This window comes from Lepidochelys kempii, chromosome 5, assembly GCF_965140265.1.
Source record: "Lepidochelys kempii isolate rLepKem1 chromosome 5, rLepKem1.hap2, whole genome shotgun sequence".
NCBI classification, from domain to species: Eukaryota; Metazoa; Chordata; order Testudines; family Cheloniidae; genus Lepidochelys; species Lepidochelys kempii.
In genome coordinates, this window is record NC_133260.1 from 100,577,533 (window position 1) to 100,595,431 (window position 17,899).

At 39.9% G+C, this 17,899-nt stretch overlaps 1 protein-coding gene across 9 annotated transcripts in view; it reads right to left on the reverse strand.

Annotated features, from left to right (window-relative positions):
• PIP5K1B (phosphatidylinositol-4-phosphate 5-kinase type 1 beta) overlaps positions 1–17,899 on the reverse strand; it is a 166,721-nt gene that overhangs the window by 36,738 nt on the left and 112,084 nt on the right. For all 9 annotated transcript variants that reach the window (XM_073345202.1, XM_073345200.1, XM_073345199.1 and 6 more), the window contains 5 exons: positions 15,388–15,471; positions 15,204–15,252; positions 14,215–14,299; positions 7,762–7,917; positions 6,362–6,506 (listed from right to left, as the gene is read on the reverse strand). In XM_073345202.1, coding sequence (XP_073201303.1) covers positions 6,362–6,506; positions 7,762–7,917; positions 14,215–14,299; positions 15,204–15,252; positions 15,388–15,471 — 519 coding nt within the window. The remainder of the gene's footprint in view (positions 1–6,361; positions 6,507–7,761; positions 7,918–14,214; positions 14,300–15,203; positions 15,253–15,387; positions 15,472–17,899) is intronic.

Below are 17,899 nucleotides of genomic sequence, written 5' to 3' on the forward strand. Positions count from 1 at the left end.
AGCACGCTCCACACCTCATCCCTCTCAGATTTTGAAAGAAACTTCAGATGCTAAAACTTTGGGTCAAGTGCTGTAGCTATGTTTAGAAATCTCACATTGGTACCTTTTGTGTTTTGTCAAATCTGCAGTGAAAGTGTTCTTAAAATGAACATATGCTGGGTCATCATAAGAGACTGCTATAACATGAAATATATGGCAGAATGTGGGTAAAACAGAGTAGGAGACATACAATACTCCCCCAAGGAGTTCAGTCACAAATGTAATTAATGGCTTTTTTTTTCAAATGAGCATCATCAGCATGGAAGCATGACCTCTGGAATGGTGGTCGAAGCATGAAGGGGCATACGAATGTTTAGCGCATCTGGCACGTAAATACCTTGCAATGCTCGCTACAAAAGTGCCATGTGAATGCCTGTTCTCACTTTCAGGTGACATTGTAAATAAGAAGCGGGAGCAATATTTCCTAAAAATGTAAACAAACTTGTTTGAGTGATTGGCTGAACAAAAAGTAGGACTGAGTGAACTTGTAGGCTCTAAAGTTTCACATTGTTTTGTTTTTGAGTGCAGTTATGTAAAAACAAAAATCTACATTTGTAAGTTGCACTTACACAATAAAGAGATTGCACTACAGTACTTGTATGAGGTGAACTGAAAAATACTATTTCTTTTGATTGCCATTTTTACAGTGCAAATATTTGTAATAAAAAATAATATGAAGTGAGCACGGTCAACTTTGTATTCTGTGTTGTAACTGAAATCAATATATTTTAAAATGCAGAAAAACATCCAAAATATTTAATACATTTCAATTGGGTATTCTATTGTTTAACAGTGTGATTAAAACTGCGATTAATCACAATTAATTTGTTTGAGTTAATCAACTGCAATTAATTGACAGCCCTAACTCAAATCCCTTAATTATTCATTACCGTATTTAACCCCTCCCCAATTTTAATGCAGGCTGTTCCAAGTTGTGGGGAGGGCAGAGTAATGAAGTCTGCACTTTTATGAGGAATTTTCAGCAGCAGGAGATACTGAAAGTTCAGGTAGTGGGTTTAGCTGCTAAAGATAAACTCAGAGCAATCTCACATGTGGCCTTTTGACCATTTACAAAATACATTGTAGGGAAATTATTTAAGTGTTGTGTTCAAATATGGTCTTGGAATGAAAACATTTAAGTCTCATTCTCTTTGTAAGTCTTAGCAAAGTTTTGAAATAATGAACAAATCCAATTGGTTCTTGAAGTAGGCGAGCATGGTAATTTTTTGTCTGCACGCATCAACCTGAAGGTAACTGCTGGTGAATATGTCTTAAATGCAGGTTCTAAACATATAACCAGCAGGCAATAAACCTATTTATTCTTTATTCATGTTCAAGAAAAAGCTAGCAACTGAAAATTCCAAAATAGTTCAACCAAAATTTTGCTTCGGCCAAATGAAACATTTTGTTCAACCTACACCAAATTCACACAATAGTCAAAGGAAGAGGAGGAAGCAGCTCCCTTATAGCATTCAGCCCAGCAGTTATGGCACTCACTTGGGATGTGACACACCCCAGTTCAACTCCCCCCTCTGCCTGATGTGTAGGAGGGAGCTGAACATGGGTCCCTCACCTACCAGGGGAATGCCGTAACTACTGGTCATTGGGGTAGTCAGGGATGGGAATCTCATGCTCTCCTGTTGAAGCTTTTCAAATCTGTATAAATAATTAGTCACTGGGGCAGGAAGGCTGGAACCTGGGTCTGCCACCTCCCATGTGACTGAAAGCACCCCTGTATTCACACCCGACATATTATTGTAATGGTCTTTGTGCAAAATATACCTTGTGAGGTATCATTTAAAAACTACCAACACAATGGTCATCAATATCCTTCCGTAACGTATGAACAAAATGCGAATTAAGAGTTATGGACAAAGTGAAATTATGACTACACTGTGTTTACCAGGCAAGTCTGGAGTGGGAGTAAACCCATTTTTCAAAGACAAATGACAAGCTGACACCTCTAGCCAGTTGTTATCAAAGTTGACTGGCAATCACTTGTCAAGTCGCCATTCTTTGGCCACAAAGGGGAGCAGGAACAAATCAATCTGCATTTTAGCAAACAACAGTATGGATCCTCGTTCACCATGAGTCTCCAGGTCTCCTTTCTCACAGCTGGAATGAACTTTATCTAGAGATAACCCCCAGGAAAATGCATTTCAAAGGGTGACTGGACTATAAAAGTGAGGGGCAAACACACCCCAGGTTCTCGCTCTTTATTACCTAAGACAATGGAACCAGCCCTTTGACTTTGAGGGGAGATTCTGACCTGAGAATTTGGTCAGTCCTGTTGCTGGGAACATATGTTAAGGATTTCACCTTTAATCATATGTAGCTTGTTAAGTTTTTGCTACTAGGAAGCATTTTATCTTTATTATTCTGGTAACTACTGCAGATTTTAATACTTATATTTGTACTCATTTAAAACCTCCCTCTTTGTACTTAAATAAACTTGTTTTATTTTTAATCTAAACTAATCCGCTGTTGTGTTTAAACTGAACTGTTTGGTACCTTCCGTTAAAGTAGCCAACTGTTGAATATTGACCCTTTACAGGGGTAATGGACCTTTAATATCCAGACTGTCTAGGAAATGGCTGGACAGTGCAGAACACGTTTTTGGGAAAATTTGGGTCTGGGAGTTTGCTGGGGTCACCCTGCAGGTAGTAACCAAAGCTGCTGGAAGCCAGAGTGTGACTGGTGTGTTGCTGACAGGCTGCTGGGGTCAGAGCTGGTAGACCAGGGCCGCAGCTATACACACACACTCAGGGTGTGACCTGCCTGCTGTTAGGCAGTTTGTGAGTGGCCCTGGTTGGGAGCTACAGCAACGAAGCATTGGGAGGTACCCAAGATTGCAGGGCAGGCGCAACCTCTCACTGGTCTGGATTCCTGCGTCTTCCACCTCCCATGTCAATGGCCTGACCACTAGTCGACAGAGCCATTCTAATTCTCTTATTGGCCCAATGAATAATTATTTATACAAGTAGAACAAGAGATTGAGAGAGGCTTGCCCAGGATATCCCATAGCCCAGTGGCTAGGGCACTCTCCTGACAGTGAGACCCCCAAGTTCGAGTCCCTCCTCCACATCAGGCAGATGGAAGAACTGAACGAGGGTCCTCCCACATCCTGATGAATGCCCTAACCGCTGGGCTAAAGGCTGAAGGGGAGATGGAGGCAGCACATGCTCCCCACCCCCATTTTGTGAATGGTTCTGAAGTCGTCCTGTCCCCCACAAAAAATATTGTCCAAAACCATGTGGCAAATTCACATCTAATTCACGAATAGCTTTGGGTCAACCAAAACTGCATTTTTGGGACAAAGAAACTGTGTGCCTGACAAATTTTGCCCTCCTCTACACAGGACTATGCAAAGCAGTATACAGTTATAAGACTGCACAAAAAACCTTGTATGAATGTACATATGGACAATTGATGCACTAAATTCTGAATGCCTTATGCAATTTTTACTCCCGCAGAGCTTTTTATTTATGGTAGTAAATATGATTTATGTGGCAAGTTAAATTTATGGGACTGATGAAGCAAAAAAGTGGTAAAAAGTGATTAAAATGCTTCCCTCCTCCCTTGCAGATTTACAAAAGAAACTTGCAAACATTTCATATATGTGAGGAAGAGAAATTACATGAGGAAGGAAAGAAAGCAGAGCACCAAATACAAGCAAAATGAAGAGCTAATTCCTTTTCATTCTATGTAAGCATGTATGACATTCAGAGAATCACAAACAAGCCTATGCTGACCACAATAATGTCACAAGGAAATCATATGGAAAACATATTACTTTTAAAACTTATTTGTAAAGAGTCATTGTATATTATAAGAAATATTCATAAAACGGTGCTTTAATTCTCTTCTTGTAATGTTTAAATAAGGAATACAACATCCCACAAAGGCCTTAAAATAATGATTACATGTGACATAGCAAATGTGTCGTCAGCTGAAAATTGCAATTGCTCTCCCACTAGTTTTCTATACCCTTTCTACCTATTTTTAGGCACAAGCAATTTCTGAGCATGCAAATAATTTATGCACACAAATTTGTGTTTCCTGAGACTGTACTGCAAATGCAAATTGTTTGCTTAACTTTACATACTAAATTAGGTCTGCAAGACAAGTCTGTGTTGATATGACTCTCACTGAAAAAAAAAATATATATATATATAAATGCAACCTCCATGCAAATTAGTAGACACAAATCTGACCAAACAGCCTGCAACAGCTGAACTACCAAAGAATGTATGAGCTTCTTAATTACCTACAGCAACCATTTCTACTAACCAGAATAAAAACTTAAAACCTACAATAAAGTAGTGTTAAATTTAAAAAAAAAAAAAAATTTCTGCTCTCAGCTACATAAAATATCAATATGTGGAATGCTCATTGAAAACATTTTCACTATCAACAACCTTGAAAATGTTCTCAACATTTTTGTTTGTATCATCTTACTATTAAGTTTGTGAATATGTTCATTTGGCATATGTGGACAAAAGCTTAAAGAGCCTGTTGGGTTTGTTTAGGATTTAATATTAAAATAATCATTACAAAATCCAAGAATAGATATGTTTACAGTGAATATTTACATATAAATAGAAATGAAAATAGTTTTTAGTTTGGAATGTTACATTCACCTGTAATATCACAACCTTAACATTGTAATAGTTTTGGTAGTGCATTGGACCCAGAAAGCGAAATAGATTAGTAACTCACTGTAGTAACAAACGTGAAGCTATTTATTTTCACTGCCAAGCATAGGTGCTGACTCTGTGGGTGCTCTGGGGCTGGAGCACCCAGAGGGAAAAATTAGTGGGTGATCTGCACCCACCGGCAGCCAAGCTCCCCTCCCTGTCCCACCTCTCCTCCTCCTCCTCCTCCTCCCCTGAGCACACCATGTCCCCGCTCCTCCGACTACCTTCCAGCGCTTCCCGATGCCAAACAGCTGTTTGGCGGCGCTTAGGACTTTCCAGGAGGGAGTGGGGAGGAGCAGGGACGCGGCATGCTCAGGGGAGGAGACGCAGAAGAGGCGGGGATGGGGCGGGGACTTGGGGTAAGGGGGTGGAATGGGGGGCGGGGACTTTGGGGAAGGAGTGGAATGGGGGCAGGGCTAGGGTGGTGCGGGGCGGAGGTAGAGTCGAGCACCCACCGGGAACAGTGGAAGTCGGTGCCTATGCTGCCAAGCTGAGTGAAATACAGGTAGTCAAGAAAGAGCACGAATGGGTAAATACGTATTAAATCTGAAAGAATTTTTAAAGTCTAACAACCTAAAGGTATTAGTAGTAGAAAAAAGCAGGCACCCAAAATATATATTTTAACTTAATAAAACATCGTACTGTTACAAACACTAACCTCTTTATATGCAGAGCATAGATACATTACGTTTATATTTGATAAGATTTATTATGGTTATTTGTCATATACTAATAAGAATCTTTTCATGGTGAAGAGGACTTCAAATCTTCATCATGAAAAATTTCATGATGGTATATGGCAAAGATGAATAAGACGACGACTTCAAAACAAAACAAACAAAACAAAAAAACCCCCAAAAAACCCCAAAATCTCCATGATAGCTAGTCCGAAGCCCAGTTGAAACAGGAGAAGGGTTGGTGTCAGATTGGCGGCTAGACATGAAAACTCACCATAAAACTGACACTACGAGTCCTCAGATGAATCAAGAAAATGAGGGGGTATTCTAGAAACAACGCACAGTTCCCTTTGAGTTCTGAGGATAGAGAGGCCTTTTGATGCGGTTAACACAAGGAAGAAGATGGCAACTTCAAATGAAAGGGCAAATTCTCTCCACTATACCATGAAAACACAAAGGCTGAAGACAGAAGTTTTCTGCTCCAATTGTGACTCCTGTACAAACTCCCCCAGAGATGCTGCTCCATGTGTTTTCTACAAGCAGGGGAACCGAGGTGTTTTCCAGCCCAGCTCTTTGGGTCGAAGTGTCTGTGTGCACAAACCCAGTAATCCACAAAAACACAGACATGCTATTCCAACATGCAGATACCTACATGTATCACAGTAATGCAGGACCACTGCAGTTAAAATATGGGCACACATTAATACTACTTTGTAGCACATATGTCTGTTTGGAGGGCATTTTTACAAGGAGGCAGAATTTGGCCCAAACTGGTCCCATCAGAAAATAGACTAATGAACCTAATAGATTTCCATCATAAATCATGCAAATAGATTATTTTCCAAGCAAGAATGTGTAAAATATCTCCCTGGGTTAAGATATTTTCCTACATATATGATATGATATCTGTAACGTATTTTCAGTAACTTAAATTAAACAAACCATTACCTGCTGGAATAAAGCAGAGTTCCATCACGTTGATACTGTTCATCTACATACAAAGAAGAAGAAGAAATAGTGGTTGCTAAGGAAGCTGCTTCAAATAGAGATGGAGTGCTTGGCACTAAATCCGGACGGTGCCGTGAACCTAATACTGTATAGGAGAAAATACATATGTTTCACTGTATATTCATTTTTAAAAATCTCATTTTTAATACAACTATCAGGGAAGTTTATGTTACTCCTGGGGAAATTCTGCTCCCAAATAATTAAAAATTATGTGCACGATATTTTAAAATTCTGCATATTTTATTTGTCAAAATAACAATCACAACAGTTTCAATTATTTTGGTAATTTATTTCAAAATACCTGTCGGCAAGTATGTCTAACAGTACAGACAACAAAAAAGATTCAGGAAATGTTTTTTGATAAATAGTTTCCTTACTAGGCATATTAATACAGAACTAAGTAATAGATCATTTAAACTCCAATACAGAAATATATTTCCTGCACCCCTCAGAAGCAGTGCAAAGGCTTGGGGGAGCCAGGGGTAATGGAGGAAATGAGGGAGAGCGAAGTAATTACTCAGAAGGAGCCTGGGAGTGAACCTGGAAGATTGCTGGGTGTGGGAAGTATGGAAGAGCTTTTTTGATAGGGTGCGGGGGGAAGGGATTGTTAGCGAGTTCGGGAGCCTCCCCCTTGCAGACCCTGGCTGACCGCCAGCCTCTCCCATTCAGTCAGACACATCTGCCCCTGTCCCCATGTGTCCCTGCACCCCCACTACCGTTCAGTCCTGGTTTAGTGCTGTCCCTCCACTAGCTCCCACACCCCAGTCTGTCCCCCCACTAGCGCTTCTGAACCCCAGTCTATGTGACCCCCCGACAGCAGCCCCATGTGCCCCCCTGTCTTCATCCCCCCCCATATCCTGTGCCTCCTCACCTGGCTTTGTGGGCAAGGCACTGTGAGTAAGGGAGCCACTGCTGGCTGCCCTCTCTTCTGGTGCCACAACAGCCCCTGGTGGGCAAAAGGTGTAATTGCAGCATCTCCCTGGCAGAATCTATTTTCTGCGGGGTGGCGGGTGGGGTCTGCAAGGGACATGAATTCTGCATGTGCACAGTGGTGTAGAATTCCCCCAGGCGTATTATGTTATAACCTATCAGTATCTAAACAACGCACAAGCACACAGTATAACAATACTAATTTTCCAGAAGCAATCTAACACGTTTAACTAATGAGATTAATAGTTAATAAGATCTAGTCAGTGATGCAGGCACACTTCCACACGTGTAAGCCTCTTTAAAACCAAGAACATGCTTATGCAGCTAGCTAAGACATTTAGCACAATCTAGGTTCTCTATTTTGAACAACTGTGGCACTGATACCCAGGTTAGCCATTCCAAAATATTACCTTCTTCATCAAGGCTGGAAAAGCTTTGTCCTTCAGTAAGCATGTCATGCTTTTCATCCTTCCATTCTTGGCTAACAGCAGACACAATTTCTTGTGATGTTGCCTTTAGGGCTGCAATGGAACTGCATCGTCTCTTGGAAGGAGAGGACTTTAGAGCTGCATTAAGAAAAAAGTGTAATGAACAAAGCTGGTGAATTATAGTGTTTTATTCATCTTTCACAGACTACATATAGTTTTACTAACTACAAACCCCTTTCTAAATGCAGATCAAGAATAAATCTAGATAAGAACATTTTAACATATACCAGTTTTATTCTACAGAGTCCATATTAGACATTGTGTCTCAAAGTCTGAATTGCGGTTTTATGGTCTTAGGGCCAAAAAGACTACTGCCTGTTAATTGCTTTTGACATTTTCTACACTGCAAGTCATAACTTGAGTATCTGCCTGTAAAAGTCAGAGAAAAAGAACAGAATGCAGGATAATGAAAGGAAGGAAGAGAACCCCTAAAGAGGATGCCATAGGCAATGGCTATGCTAACGCTGAACTGGCCTATGCCTAACACTGTCCCGGATTATCACAATTTTGTCTGTTTAAAAGGCCAGGTAAACTCTTGTTCTGTGCATTGAACACTGGGGTGTTACACTGTAAAAGCATATAGACAGAGCTGTGGTTAAGACACTGGAGTGAGACTGCTCTCCTACTGTACAAACAAGTTTTTCTTCCTGCTGTGATCTCCCTGCATTGCAAAGTGAACAATGGAACTCAAACTTCCATGGATCTACAATGGTGAGCACCAGAATTCAGTCTGTCCTGTCTCATGACTGCCAAAATATTTCCTTCCAAGGCCCCTGATTGAAAAGGCCCCCTAATCTCCCATCCATTTCCCAAGCCATCCTCCCAAAATGAGCTACTGACATTGCTAGAGCTCCAAAGCACTATGTTCATACAAATAAATAATAAATAATCACTGAAGTCTTTTAGGAGTCCCACAAGCCTTACTTCTTCACACAGGATGCCACAAGACCAAGTGCCAGAAAGAAGCTTCCTTTAGATGGTGAGGTTGCTGCCTTTACAGTGTTTACAGCCTCTGCTACCCTGAAAAGCTCAGGGCTGAAACTTTGATCCTCATCCATGGGGAACTTCATTGCACTGCCATTAGGATTGCCGGGATGGCCAGTTGACAGCATTCCCAATGCACAATTATTTTAGAAAAGCTACCTGTCCTAATGGAAGCATATTAATAGAATCTCAGGATTAGCTGGAAGCGAAAGGAGAGCAGGGTAATATGAGAGACCGTTACCATAGAACGCAGCAGAACCTCTGATCAACAAGGGACCCAGCAGAGGGACCAGAGGATTGAAAGTTTTTAAAGACATTCTCAGAGGAAGCTAGCAGCCTTACATAATTTGGCTAAATAGGACATTCTGAATTCTTTATTTTGCAAAAAAAATGAAAATGTCCTTAAAACCTTTAATATACAAGTAGATACACAGTCTTGTGTCAAGAGCAAACCATGAAAAGAACCATCAGATACATCATGTTAGAACTTTAGATATGATTAGTTTTGAAGAGCAAGAAAGAAGATAGAAAACTATAACTAAGAAGATTGAGCCCAAAAAGGGATAGAAGGCAAATACTCAGAGTCTTTCAACCTAGTCACCAACAATATATGGTCTTCCTGGGAATAAGACAGGAGCAGACTGAGAACAAACCAAAGTCCGAGAGTAGCCCAACTAGTAACCAAACAAAAATTAATATTCCAAGCATAGTTACACTAAAGGCATTGTCATGGAACAGTATTGTTTCCTTTCCCTATGGCTAATCAGGTTACATTACCTCAGATATATTAGCTTACATTTCCCCCATGCTGAATCGCATTTTATTATTCTCATTGTCTAGATCCCTTTGTCAGGAGAAGGGCTTTTAATTGTGCATTTTCCCAGCAACTCACAAAACAGAGCCCTGATTTGAGCTGTTAGGTACTCCCATTAATGTATGATAAAGGGCACAGAATTTCATGAGTTCAGTCAGATCATCATCCACATTTGGATCTTTCCAAGAATAATTTTTGAATTCTGGTCTGCTGGAGAATAATACTATTGTCTTTAGATCAAATGTAGATGAATAAAGGCCAGTACAATGTGAAAAATATTGACTTCCAGTCTGGAATTTTTAATGAAAATAAAACCTGAATTGAACTTTTGATGGAAAGAGCCAGTAAAATCATAGCTTGCTAGAATCAGATTTTACCAGATAATCTCTTTATCTCATAATTAGCTAGTGACTGTCCAATTTTCATCTGTAATTGTTTACAACCAAAATGGCTTTAATATTATGTAAATCTAAATCTTCTTGAGGACACAATTACAAGTGAAAAGCTTATTTAACTCAAAGAATTTAAAAAAGGTATCTGACATTTTCAGCGCTACCATACCTAAGGTTAGTGTGAAAAACTTTAAGGGCCAAATCTTCAAAAGTGACCTTTAATTTTGCTCTGTTTTTTTCCCCTTCAATACCCAAAAGATAGTGAATTAAAACTACATTCAAAAGTAGAGGCATGGTATGGCCCCTTTGAAAACATGGGGCATGTTGGCTCCTTAAGCCTCTCAACAGCCCACACTATGAGTAAAGATTTAGACAAGACTGCCACTAGAAGAAAGGAAGACTGATGCTAATCCCATTTGCTAGACACGGTCCAACCTGCCCCCTTATGAAGCATAGGCCCCAGGTAAATAGTAGTATATGATCATGTAATTAAACATTATAATATAAATGCAGAGTTAAGGCTGTACCCACAACCTCAACTTAAGCATTTCCTAACTTTTGAGTGCTTCCATTTGCTGCCTTAGCATTCTTTTAAACATATGCCATAAAAACAAACAACTGCTTCTCTGCATTTCTTCAGCTCATTCTAAGGATTACAGAGAACTTTGTAAACCAGAATCAACTAAACATCCCAAGACCCCTGTGTGCTGAGGAAGTACCTTTTCCCCCATTTACTAATGAGGTATCAGAAGGCTAAGTTACTTGCTCGTGGTCATACAGTAAGTCTGTGACTGAGTAGAACTCTGATTCCAATTCCTGTGCTTCAACCATACAACTACTCCTTCCCTTTTATGTATTACTAATGGTTACTTATGTTATAGTAACAACCACCTGCAGTGATAAAAATTGGGCCCTATTGGGCTAGGCATTGTGTAAGCAGAAGGTAGACATGATCCCAGTCCCAACCAGCAAGACCAGTCTTCTTCATGTATACCTTGTCACACTCCTATAAAAATGCTTTTCAACTTTCTTATTAGCATGGATTGGATTTGGACATTAGTAAATATCATTAGAGTTGCAAGACAGCGAAGAGAAAAATCAACTATTTATTTATAAAACCCAACTGAGGGGCCTGGTTGCTCTCTTTCACATATAGCACAGTCTTGAAGTGAATAATTTTAAAGGAAAATTCAGGTATTATATTGTAGCTCTGGCCCAAAATTTAGATTCCGATCACGTGTACCCACATGAGTATTAAAAAACCTAACAAGAGAAATGTTTTCATGAAATTACATTTTGAAAATATTTCAAGGGGTTTTTTTGTTTTTTTTTTTATAAAAGCCCTTCAGTACTTAAAAACAGAAACTTGAAAAGAACCAGCTTAATTTCACTGCCTAAGCTAAATGAAGTGCAAGAAGCAAATAAGCAGTACATGTAGGGCTTCTGTTTTGGGGGTTTAATAATTTCATATTTCTGGATTTATTTTTAGTGTATTTTGAGTTTTATGTAGATGTCCAAAAATTGGAGATTTTCAGGGCTTTCTCTGCATATACTGTAATGAGCAATGTATATGATAGACTTTATAGCATATACTACTATAATGAATAATTTCTTTGTAATGTTCACTTGTGCACTTTAATGTAGTGCTGTTTCAAAGAGCACCATGTTATAGCATACGGAGAAACCTTTAGTGCACACCAGGAGGGTTTACATGGACCAATTAACGCACAACACATTAGAGCACTTTAGAAATCACACGCCTCATAGTTCGCCTTACTGCTCTGTGTAGACAAGCCCTTAGTTACAAGTAACCATTTCTGGTGGTTATTGGATAAACACCTCTCTAATTTTTTTTCTTGGGGTATTTTATCAATGTTTATTAGTTAAAGCCAAAAAATCAGAAGCCCTGAGTAGAAGAATTTCAAAAGATCTTAATTGAAAACGAATCGAAACCTTAATTGAAACCTGTTTTTGGTTACAAACATAATGCATAAATATTGTACAAGAATTAATGTTGAGTTCAAACCAAATGTACAGTAATAGTAATACATTAATATAAAAATTATTTCAATGAATTCTTAGAAAATCATCAAAGTCAAGGACTGCATTATTTTATGGGCTCAATGTTCAGTATGGCTTACCAGGAATAAGGGTTTAATAGAATCTATATTAATTTAACCAAATTTGAATACATGGAGGTCAGACAGCAAAATTTTTCTTAACAAATCATGTTCTGAATTTTGATGACCCAGCAACCCAGACTGAGTACGCATAACCCAAGGGCCAGACTGTCCCTCCCAAGCAGTGCTTAATTTGTAATGAAAGAGGTGTGGGGACTCAAGCAATTTTTTTACTCTCATAACTGACATAGCAAGTCTAAAGGTGTTGGGGCTATGAACAGCTAAGCCTAGAGGTGCCAGGTCTCAGTCCTGGCATAAAGTAAGCCCTGCCTCCAGGGTTAAAAGTTGTGGAAGGGCACTTTTTGCTTGTAAATCTCCATAAGGAGATTCCTCCAAGATTCTCCTGCATCATCCTGTTTACTCAACCCTTTCCTCTATGTGGAAAGCCCTTTGCAGGGCCCAGGGGGGTGGTGTCCAAGAGGCGTCATCCATGTGAGGATCTAATTAGGGAGAATCTAGGTTTAAGATCTTAGTAGCAACTTTGGAACAACATATGCCTTAGGAAATAATTATAGCATATGTCTTTTTAGCTTGTGTAACAGGGAGATCTATCCTCTTCAAGGAGCAGTGGGGATTGGAACCATCCAACGTGTTTCATGACATTGCCTCTTTAAGGAATAGGTGTTTAAAGGAGCAGTGGACAAGCTTGGAGAATCGGAGCCAGAGGGTAATCAGGGAGCTACCTCCTGAACAGGATAAAAACCCAGCTAGTATTTGACTACAGGAGATAGAAGAGGTTCTGTGAAGCGGGGTTGGAACCCAGATACCAGTAGGCCTGGGAAGCCTGCTTGAGTCGGTACCCAGCCCCATGCAGGACGGCTGAGGAATCGCTTACCCAGGGGTTCAGATTTGAGACTCCAGGGAGCAGGGTCGGATGAGGCCTGTGGAAAAGACTGTCCAGAGAAGTCATGGTTTACAGTGTGACTGAGCTCCCTGCCTCACAAGTAACTGGAGGAGAAAACTGGGAACCTGAAGACCTGCTGTACCCTATTTGGCAGGGCTGTGGAACTATGGCAATATTAATTTGTTCTTCTCTTTATGCAGCACAATTTGGAATCAAGAAACAAAATATCTGAGTTATTTCTCAAAAACTTTTACTGAAAACCAGCTTCCCACACCCAAATGGAAGGTAATTACTGGAATGTTATTTGTTCTACTCTAACTTTCTAGGTCTTCCTAGTTTCACTTCTTGTCTGGTTAGAGAGGAATGGGCTCTCACATCTTTTACTTTTGAATGTTATAGATACTCCTGCTCTTTTAAGTCAGAGAATCTAGTGCCATTTCAGTGGGTAGGGATGAAGGTGATAAATGTGGTTAATAAACCGTCCAGCAACATTTTAAATTTAATTCAGCAGAGAGTTTCATTGCTGCCTGCACTACTGGTGGCCCTCTCTGGTTACACAGATCTTTGTATCCTTATTGAAGTATTTTTGTAATCTTTTGGTGGTGCTTTCTCATTTCTGCCCAACTAACTTCTAGTGACGTGCCCATTAATCTTGAAATGAGTTAGATGATTAAAGAAAGGCGAAATGAAGAGAAAAAAAGTTGAAATAGGATTTTAATCACAAAGAGGAGAGAATTTAATAATTTAGACACCTCCATCTTTCCAGATTCTCAAACCCTAAAGCACAACAGAAAAGGAATCGGAGAAGGTCCATCCTTACCAAATTTGTCAGATTTAGGGCCCAATCCTTCAATCTTCATTTATGTGACTTAGATACATTCAAGTCAATGGGACTACTCATGTGAACAAGGGCTGCAGGATAGGGTGTTACCTATTAGCTTTAAATGTCCCTGACATTTAAAAATAAATCACAAATGTCCTAATTCCAAAGATATAGGGAAAGCTCCTATTGGCTTCAATGATCAGAAGGGTTTGGGCTCTTAGTATTTGTAAAGTGATGTGAGACCCCTAAATGAAAGGTACTATTCTACAGGAGTGTAAAACACTACAAAAGTACAGAGTATGAAGTTATCCCAAGGGCTTAAAATGACAAACCCTTACCTTGAACTTTTTTGAAAACCCTCGAACTCATGAACTTTAAAAACCTGTCTGCATAAAAACTTGGTCTGTGGACTGAAACAGTGTCCTAAAAAGACAGAAAAGACCTTAAAGTTACACTCTTCATATGCAATTCAAGATGATATGTGCAAGAGAAAAACCTGACACGTTTTGGGTAAGTTATATCATGCCCTGTTTGGGAATTCATGCAAGGAGATCTAGGATTTTACCTTCTCAGAGGTTACTGTGTAATTACTACACCCCTCTGCCACCCATTTTCTTTCACTGTAATCTTGACAAAAGATCGGTCTAATTATTTTAAGCATTCAAGATAATTTAGAAATACCCCTTTATAATTTATTCGATTCATATTTTACAAAGTCTTGTTCATATTTAAAAATGTGTCATTTCCCTTTTTGGGTAAAAATCTCAACTGAAGGCTCAATATTCAAACATGGGTGCCCTAAAACGACTAAATTCCTTATTGGAATGCTTTAATCAAGCACTGATGGGCACTTAACATGGCAGTGCATCTAAGGGCCCACTGAATACCCTGGGGCCAAATTCTGCCCTGCGTGACATTCTTTGCAACTGGACTGATGTTGATTCAGGGCACAATTTGAGTATTTAATTAACTTTAAATTAGTTTTGGGGATGGATTACTCCATCCCCATTTTAGTTGTATTGTGAGGATAGTTTTGTGTAACCTGGTACAGTGTAGTTATAAGGATGTTCTGGTCACCTTTGCATGTGTATCTGTTTTTCTTTTTATCTTTTATTTAAAAAATTAAACAATCAGCAGCAAAGTAAGATGAACATATGTCAGAAATCACATAACTAAAATCATTAAGGAAAAACATACTGAAACAAAATCACATCTAATTGCCTAGATACCACAGTGATGGGTGGATTATAAACGTAATAGCTCGCTGTCTTAAACAAGAATCAGAATTTTATTCTGAAAAATGCTAATAATTTAAGAAGCAACTTACCCCATCATATACAAGTGCTTTCCAGGAATGTTCTAGCTTCTTCATTAACCTAAGCAATTAAATAAATTAAAAAAAAAAAAACCCATGTTGTGAAATTCCCTCATTTTGCAGCCATCTCAGAATACTTTATTAAGATAATGGCTTAACATACAGCAAAATATTTCCATTCTAAACTGCCACTTACCTGTAAGACTGTAGGATATCAATAATACCCATAAATAGAAGCAGCTTTTCTCCTTTATGGCTTTTAGCTGGAATGCCTCCCATTCTAATGGCAACAACAAAATAATTTTATTAGATGTTGTATTTTATCAGACCTTTTTAATGTCACTATTTAGAAGGTGAACTGCATTTACTTTAAAAAAAATCAGCAGCATTAAGGCTAGTTGTTGAATGCAAGCTGCCCAGGGCTTCTTGTCTCCTCACTGGGAGCAGGGGGGTGGCGGGGTGAAGCCACCCAGGGCCTTCTTGCCCTTGGGGAGTGGGGTCCAGTTGCCCTTGTGTCCCACCTCCGCTCCCCCATCCAGCTCCTGAGCCGTGAAAAATCACAAGACAGCCAACATTCCCAGCCAGGAGTGGGGTCCAGCTGCCCCAGCTCTGGGAGCAGCTGGGCTCTAGGTGCCTGGCTTTCTTGTCAATTTCATGGCGGAGAACAGCCAGTGTACGGAATGCAGTGTCTACACAAAACACTGCATTGCCCTAACCATAGGCACCGACTCTGTGGGAGCTCCAGCATTGGAGCATCTGCGGAAAAAAAATTAATGTTCACTTAACACCCGCCGGTGGTCCTGCTGATCAACTCCTCCCTCTCCCTCCCAGTACCTCCCACCCGCTACGATCAGCTGTTCTGCAGCATGCAGGAGTTGCTAGGGGAGGAGGGGAGGAGCAGGGATGGGGCGCGCTCGGGGGAGTGGGCGGAACTGGGCAGGAAGAGGCAGGGCGGGGCGGAGATTTGGGGGAAGAGGTGGAGCAGGGGCAGGCCTGGGACTGAGCAGGGGTTGAGCACCCCCGGGGAAAAGGAAGAAGCCAGCGCCTATAGCCCTAACTACACAGACATAAGCCCTCCGCCTCTCGTTTATTATGCCAGCAGAGCAAAAGAGTGACATGAACGGACTGAGCATTTCATTGTGTACAACTCCACTGTTTTGTCGACAAAAGCTTACTTTTGTGGACAAAAAACTGTGTAGTGTAGACAAGGCCTTAGAAGCCAACATTCAATTGACTTTCAATGGGGCCTAGGTTTCTAAGTCTTCTGGGCACTTAAAATTTTACCCAACATCCCTACTCATGTAAATAATGCCAGAGGATTTTTGATGATCCTATGCTTTAAGACTCATTGAAAACAGAACACTTCCAATAACACAAAGTCCCCACCACCATGCTTGAGCATTGGTTCAGTATAACTCGGCTCATTCTTGGATGCAAATGAGAGTGTAATATTGTACACCCTGGGCACAATTCAGCTCTTTGTCTCAACTTATATTCTCGTGCTTCAAACATTTGAAGTTGTGAATAAATAATAATAATAATGCCTAGCTCTTATATAGCACTTTTTGTCAGCAGATCTCAATGTGCTTTACACAAGGAGGTCAGTATTATTATCCTCACTTTCATATGGGGAAACTGCCGCACTGGAAGGTAAAGTGACTTCTCCAAGGTCACCCAGCAGTCCAGTGGCAAAGCTGGGAACAGAACAGTATTATCCTCCCATTAATTTGTTGTAAGTTTAAACCCATGCTTCATTAGCATTAATGGTATTTACCTGCATAACTCCCTGGTTAACGGACAGTAAGCCCTTTTCAATGTGAAATTAAGTCTCTGTTATATCAAGGATTGATTACACAGAATAAGAATGCTGACTGTAACTCTCTTATTAGCACGGAACATACATCAAGGATAGAATAATTTGAGGAGCCCTTGATTCTTGGAATGACAAAAGTTGAAATGTTTCACCCCTTTCTGTAAAATGTATCTGTCACAACCTTAAAATTCTCTGCATGTCACAGCCTGTTGTCAGACATTAAGGTGACAGAAGTATTGTCTTTTGAATGTGATATAAAGCAGAGGTGCTGATCACCATGGTTATTAAAAATTCCATGGCACTATTTGTAAGTGAAGGAGTCTTAACATCGATGTCCTGGCTGAATTCCAGCCTGGATAATTACAATCTGCCTATCTAAAATTCCTCTGCAGCTTCAGTTAGATAGGAAGAGGAGAGTAATATGTTCTAAACTGTAGTGTGGTGTTTCTGTAACCTGTTAAAATATCTGTCTTGTTCCACCTCAGCAGTGGCTGCACTTCAACAGTTGGTGAAGCAATTCCTGTGTATGTAGTGAGTACATTTCTTTGGGATGACAGGCACTACAGAAATATCAATATAATCAATATCAATAATCGCTTTGCTCACAGTGCTGACACTGTTTACAGTTAAACAGAGATTATGTGTTGAGGTCTTATAAAAGATATATAATGAAAGTCATTACAAGTGAGTTCACTACGTGCCGATAAATTGTTCTAAATTAGAACTGCAATTGCTATCATGTATTTAAAGATAAATAAACTGAATCAAAGTTTTTATTTCCTGGTCTCCAGTGAACCTTGGTATGCAAGCTTGGAATGTTTTTTAAGAAAGCATTTAGCTTAATCCTTCAATCACTCCTACGTAGCGCCTTCCTGGACGGGAAGCTAGCCAGAGT